The sequence below is a fragment of the Triticum dicoccoides genome, chromosome 2A (genome assembly GCF_002162155.2).
Source record: "Triticum dicoccoides isolate Atlit2015 ecotype Zavitan chromosome 2A, WEW_v2.0, whole genome shotgun sequence".
NCBI classification, from domain to species: Eukaryota; Viridiplantae; Streptophyta; class Magnoliopsida; order Poales; family Poaceae; genus Triticum; species Triticum dicoccoides.
The window spans coordinates 89,417,611-89,424,647 of record NC_041382.1 but is presented as its reverse complement, the minus strand read 5'-3'; the positions used below and the strand labels follow the sequence as shown (position 1 = coordinate 89,424,647).

At 51.2% G+C, this 7,037-nt stretch overlaps 1 protein-coding gene across 2 annotated transcripts; it reads right to left on the bottom strand.

Annotated features, from left to right (window-relative positions):
- Positions 1-963: 963 nt before the first annotated feature.
- Positions 964-4,302, bottom strand: LOC119353512 (CTL-like protein DDB_G0274487). Of its 2 annotated transcripts, XM_037620132.1 has the most exons (4): positions 4,186-4,302; positions 3,826-4,074; positions 1,963-2,874; positions 1,304-1,872 (listed from the first exon to the last, which is right to left on the bottom strand). In XM_037620132.1, exons 1-4 carry the CDS (start codon positions 4,207-4,209, stop codon positions 1,441-1,443), a joined length of 1,617 nt encoding a protein of 538 aa, XP_037476029.1. In that variant the 5' UTR covers positions 4,210-4,302; the 3' UTR covers positions 1,304-1,440. The 2 variants fall into 2 exon arrangements, with proteins under 2 accessions (XP_037476030.1, XP_037476029.1); XM_037620133.1 differs by lacking the exons at positions 3,826-4,074; positions 4,186-4,302 and adding an exon at positions 3,193-3,316 and having other exon boundaries at positions 964-1,872.
- Positions 4,303-7,037: the final 2,735 nt, after the last annotated feature.

Here is a 7,037-nt window from a genome sequence, read left to right as displayed (position 1 = left end):
AATAAATTTTGAAGAATGACTGAATAATCGATGCGATTTTCCGTTGGTCTCCTGAAGGGAATGAACCGGAAGGAAACTGCCTCGTGCGTGTGTCAGCGTCACGAGGGGGAGGGGCGCACCACTAGTTGAGCACAATGTGACAAATGCAACGGACAAAACAGGGTGACGCAGTTGCGGTCGTGCGCGCACGTACCTTCTCTTCCAGTTTCCTACTAGTACCTTTCTTTGCCTGAAGGTGATGGACGACATATAGCAGCCTACACTGAGTACAATTAGTTAGTCTCTAATAGAGTAGAGGCCATCGTCGCGTCAAACAGCAACCAACAGCTTGTATTGATAGACCGGACCTTAAAACACAATCTCCTCAAGTTGATGGTTTCAGGAATGGTAGGTGTAACCTTGATTAACCGATGCGATGCCTGTGTTCTGACCCTACGTGAAACCAGGGGGATACTTTGATGACTTGTACATTTGGTCACATCGGCTTTCCAATCCCTGTGATAAGGAGGCCGTCTCCTCTTGGCGGCTTTTCCTCTCTGCACGTTGCAACATGCCTCTCCTCTGTACCGCGGTGATTCTCAAAAAAAAAAGACAGGGAATGAAAATTCAGAGCAGGCTCTACTATTTGTAGTTAGTTCAAGTGAGTTTGGTAGTGCTGGTTTCTTTTCTTCCATGATCATCTCACCACCCTCGGCAAGCAAGCAAACAAAACAAAATCTTTTCTAGGGGTGACTTTTAGCTTTGTACCACTATTCACCTACCGCTGTGTTCGGTTCCACGCATCATTATTGCGTGAACGAACCTGCGCAGAATCGTTGATGCCACTCACCAGTCACCATACTGGTGGGTGCATTACCATGCTCTGTTCATAACTTCACATGCTCTACGCCCCTCAGGCTCAGCTACTATCCCGGTCCAGTTTCTCATCATGTTCGGTTCAGAATTTCAGATACTCACAAGAAAGATCTGCCAACACCGCCACTTGCCATCTGATGAAAACGCTAGAAAGATGATGTTACAAGAAAATATTCACATGTCATCCTTGCAATCACGGTGACAGTTTTTGCTAGACGAATAAATACACCTAAAAGAAGAAATGCTCAGGCTTCTGCTACCACTAACAACGGGTGAAAACACATGCCAAAAAATGGAGGAATTTACAGAAACGTCAAAAAGAGTCGGCCCTACTATTTCAGACACAAGAGGAGAACATCAACTCGTGCTCCTCGACAGCGTGAGTACTACGATCCGCTGCATGGGTCGTACGAGATCCCTTCTCCGATCATCCTTCCCCACTTGCCTTGCTTTCACGCGACGCCAATGCAAGTCCGCCGCCGCCGGTCAACTCGGCCAGCACCGGCAGCCATGGAATGACATCGCACGATCCGGTTCTTGGGCTAACATGTTCTTGCCTGTACACGGCGGCGGCGGCGGCCGGGGTCAGGCGGCGCTGACGTGCTGGTGCGGGAACCGCGGGGTGGGCGCGACCCCGACCGCGTCCTCCCCGTCCTCCTTCATCTTGTTCAGCCGCTCCCCTATGGGGCTGTCCTCGAAGAGCCGGGAGCGGGGGTTCTCGGCGTAGCACACGTAGTAGCAGCCCACGCACGCCTGCGGCAGCGCCATGCCGATCCGGGTCATCAGGTACCCCACGTAGAACGCCATGAGCGACACCGTGGCCGTGTAGTGCCTGTGCGTCACGAACGTCCACGACCCCGCCAGTGCCACGCACAGCGCGCCGCTCGTCACCCCCGTCAGGAAGCACACCGAGCTCGTGATGTCCGCGTCCGCCAGCGCCGGCATCCCCGGCTGCCCCTCGAACTGCCTCCACGTGCTCCGAGACGCCTGCACGAACCCCCTCCCGTATGCCGCGATCTGCGCCATGAGGTTCATCCACCGTTAGTCTCACAACTAAGCTTGTCAGCACAGAGGATGAAGATGATTGGAAGCGGACTGAAGGCTTACATGGACGAATGCCCAGCTGTTGCCGAACTCGAAGACGGCGTTCATGACGTTGAGGCAGCAGTGCGCGCAGGAGAACATGAACTCGTCCTCGCCCTCCAGCAGGTTGAGCCCGCGGGCGAGGATGCGGAGCGCCTCGATGGTGGGCACGAAGAGCGAGCCGAGGCAGGCGCTGCCGAGGTTGTACGACAGCGCGCGCTGGAAGCTGAACTGCACGCTGGACTGCATGCCGCGGAGGTAGTAGAGCGCGATCACCCGGCTGGCCGTCAGGTTCGCCACGTTGCGCATCACCTCGGCGGTCCACGCCAGGCTCACCACCAGCGCCAGGATGGTGAGGCCAGGGAACCGGAAGTTGACGGCGCCGATGACCGCCACGCACCACACGGAGATCCACACGAACCCGGCGGCCACCATGAGGTACGCCGGGCCGTTGAGCCCCCGGAACTTGTCCACGGGCTGCACCGCCTTCTCGAACACCCGCGCCGTGAACCCGACGCGACGGGTCACCCAGCACGCGTACAGCCCGGTGCCGATGGAGAAGACCACCAAGGCCACACCGAGCCCCACAGTGGCCGGCATGGAGAAGCACATGAGCAGGGAGCCGACGGCGAGCGTGACGCCGAAGGCCGACCAGAGGATGACGGTCACCATGGCGCGCGGCCACGCGCGCACCGCCTTCTGCCACGCGAAGGCCAGTAGGATGCTGAGCGCCACGGCGCCCTCCACGGGCGGCAGCCACTGGCGGAGCAGGCTCTGCTCGCGCCGCGCATTGCGGGAGCGCGGGTCCTGCACGATGTCCTTGACGGCCCGGTACACGAAGAAGCCGACGGCGAGCCCCGCCGCCGCCAGCTGCAGCAGGAAGAGGCACAGCGTGATCTGGTTGGTGTACACGCGCGAGTTCAACGACGCCAGTGGCTGCAACAAATTAAACAACCAGTTAACTCGAGACCAATTGGATTAGTAAAGTCATTAGCTGCTAACGGGTAGGAGGTTGGGCGCCTATGGAATATTCGATATTTTTAATCCAGATCATACTACTACCAAGATTCGATTCGATTCGATTCGTGGTACATTCTGCGTGGATATTTTAAGAGGCCTTTTACCGCTTAAGTTACCCGTGAGTAGATTAACTAAAGTGATACGTTAGGCAGTACTACCGCTTTGATTAGCAAAAACAAATCGTCTCAAACACTACAACCCCCTCTCCTCCATTATCCATCCTCTTGTACTCACTCGCTCTAGGCAGGAGGATGGGCATTTGAGCTTGCAAAGAACTGCTCCAATCGGTGATGAATTATTTGGTTGTTGCTGTGCTTCTACAGCGATAACACACTAATCGAAATATCTCAACCTGCAACATGCCATCAGCCGCCTTTCAAATAAAAAACAGTGTTCTGATGAGAAATCAAGTGCAACTGTCGGTATCAAACTGGTGTATTATAGGAGTACAACCATAAGCACACAACTAAGACTTTTGTTTGGAAAAAAAGAAAGATGGTGTCAATGCAGCACTGCATAATTCAACCCAAATGCGCAATTTGTTACGCGAAAATGTCAAGTAGGTGAGGGGTACGGGGCCGTGCCTGTGCACATTGCAATGCCAACCCAAGAGTGGCAAGGGAAATTATTGTGGGAGTACTCGCGTACCAACCGGACTGCTGGGTTGGGACTAGGGGCCTAGCTGGGACGACCGACTGTCGATCGCACTACACACAAGCGCACATGCCCTAGAAAGACCGGAGTCCATCTATCTATTAACTGTTTGTGCGAGATAATTTGACAGAAAATCGAATTGGAAATTTGATGGGCGGAACGAGCGGTCAATTGGGCATTTTAGTGGTTGGGATTTGGGGGGAGGAGGAGTACCTGTGGTGGGGTCTGCTGCATGAGCGGCGGGTAGGCCGCCGCGGGCGGCGGGTCCTCGCCGCCGGAGGCCACCGACATGGGCGGCGGCGGCGCCTGCGTGGTCACCTGCAGCGGCGCCACGGGCCGCTGCGCCTGCAGCCTCGACACGGCCGGCGCCGGCCCGTCCACGACCACCACCTTCACCTCCCTCTGCTCCGGCGCCGGCGCCCGCCCTCGGGCCCCATCCGGCTGCTGCCCATGCCGCGGCGCCTGCAAACACGCGAACAACACGGAAGCAAGCAAACTCAGAGACAGCCGGCGGCGTATCGCCCGGAATTAAACAGGGCGCGGTCTTTCCGGAGTGGCGGGGAAGAAACGTACGGCGTTGTTGTCGGCGGCGCCCATGTCGTCGCGCGCTCGGCGGCGGCGGCGGCGGCGGGCTCAATCGCGGCCGCCGCGTGGAGCAGGCGTGATGGGGAAGCGACGGGGGGAGGGAGGGAGGGGGGAGCTTTGGGAAGCGAAGATTTGGCTGGCGCTGGCGAGAGAGAGAGACGACGAGAGGGGAGCCCAATCTGTGACCGTTGCTGTGGCCTTTTCGCTCGTGCGGGCAGAGGGGGCCTGCCTGCCTACGTATCGCCGTGTCTGCGCGAGCCGCGACGCAAGTGCGTGGAAGGGCGTGGGTGGGGCCCGCGTGGCAGCGGGGGCGTGCGCGCGTGGGTCTGACGCGGGCGCGTTGCTGTTGTATTTCGGGCGTTTTGTTTTGGTTGGTGGGCGTTTTTGTGGTTTTTGTTTTGAAAAAAGTTCTCTCTCTTTTTTGGAGAAAATGTACCAATGGATTTTTAGTGCATCTTTTTTCTTTTGTTCGTTTTTTAGATTACATTTGATTTTGAGAAAAGGAATTTAGTGCATCTGTGAACCAACCATCGGCACTTTGGCATTTTTGCCCCGGAATACATGACTGCAAAGTCAATCTTGTTTTTTGTAGTCGAGATTTTTGTCGGTTGACCGCACACCGACAAATTATCGAGAGACTATTTTGTATGAATATTTATGAAGGAGAGAGAAGTTGTTGAAACTCGACAAGCAGGCTAGCAAAGCCAACTAAACAGCCAATTTACCTTTTTGGGTGTATCTAGTCCAAGAAACAATGTTGCTTCAGATGGCATGGGTTGATAACTTCGCGACCAAATACTTTTGTTGCATTTCGAAATGATGCTGAATTTCCCGAGGTAGTTATTAAGGATTTTTAGAAATTAAATGTTTATGAAGTTTTATGGGAACATATTTATAGCCCGTTGTTTTGCAGGTGCAGTCACTAGGGACAAAATGGATATTGCAGGAAATGAGTAGCAAACAGTGTGGGCAACTAATGAAGAGGAAAATTTAAACAACACAAAGAAGATTATGTTGTACTGCAAAAGAGGAAATTCTCGTGCATGGTTTGCGAATGGACTTAGCTTAGTGGAAAATTAGGACTTCATTTTTTTTCTTGTTGCGCCGTTGTATCAGTTCTTATCATTCCCTTCAATGTATCTCATGTCTTCTTCATTCCAATGTATGTCAACATTTATTACATTACTTTGAGGCAAATTGTCTCACTCAATTAATTAAGCTGAAAGAAATTTTTCATTACTTAAAAAATTAACTAGAGATCAAAATTATTATTGTTTTTAAACAGAGACAAAAGATTTACATTATCTCATTCATTAAGAAGAAGATACTTGTCATGTTTTTTCTTTCTTTTTTCTTGCTGCGTCGTTATATCACTTCTTACCATTCCCTTCGATGTATCTCGTATCTCCTTCATTCCAATGTACGTGAACATTTATTATATAACTTTAAGACAAATTGTCTCACTCAATTAATTAAGTTGAAAGAAAAAATACATTACTTAAAAAATGAACTAAAGATCAAGATTATTACTTTTTAAACGATGACAAAAGATTTACATTATCTCATTCATTAAGATGAAGATAATTGTCATGTTTTTTTACGAGAAAAGCTGACGTAAACCTATTATAAATGGCCAAAAAGGGCACCACCCACCCGGCCTGACTATTAATACAAAACACATACATGTCGTCCAGGAGAGGACCGTCGTCGAGGTTGATTGCACATGTCATCGCAACCACTCCTCCCCGAGCGAGTGACTTTGACTTCATCGCAAACAACAAGCAATAGTGCCCTTGCTGCAACAACTTCATGAAATGTGCATCGATCTATGCCAAACAAATGCCCCCCGGTAATAGGAACAAGACAACTCGAACTTGGAAGGCGGTTTCACTCAGACAAAAATGTAGGGCCCCATCGACGAAGTCTTCCCTCAAAGACCACCGATTGCATGTCATCGTCGCCGCTTAGGCTCCTCTCGTGTAGCTTCAAATCCGTGACCACACAGCAAGATAGAAGAGGAAATTCGTCGAACACATTGGAGAGGACTGGTTAATGAAGTCCCGCCATGCCCCTACAAATCGACACCATCATCTTTGCCAAAACTCGACGCCATATCAAAGCAAGGAGAGCAGCCGCCCCTCAAAACCACGTTAAGCAAGCTGCCACCAGTTTTCTCATCCTATCTGCTATGAGAGGATGCATTCAAGAAGAGAGAGACACACAACACCGCCATCGAGCTAGGGGATGGGCAGTAATCTCAAAATGATGCCCCCAACAAGAAGCGGCGCCCAAAGGCGTCCCCGTCGCCGACCTCGTCCACAACCCAGAGCAGGGCATTTGCGCCGAACAACCTCCCACACACGCATCAAGGGCGACGAACCTAAGCCCTCCACCAACTTGCAAACGCTAAGAGAAGACCAATATTACATTGTCCCAAAGACAAGACACTACCGACCAATCTGACAAACAACACAGACTCGACACACATTGTTGAAAAGGACTGTCCGTTAAGGCGGTCTTGTCAAACAATGACTCTTTTTGCGTGGTAAAGGGGGGTTTATTCCAAAATTATCAAGTAACAATCGTGTTGTAAGAAATCCTCAGTATGTGGGCCCCTCTAAGTAACCACACAAATGTGGTACACTCAGTTCGACTATATCTAGCCAACCAATCTACAACTCTATTTTGATCTTTGTGTAAATTTTATGGAATAAACTCCCTATCAGCCATTAAAGCATTAATCTCCAAGGAAAGGTGACCATATGCGGATCTGCCCAATTGAAAGTGCATTTTCTTTCGTATGATCAAACATTTCATTTAATTTTTGCAAGAGATCAAAT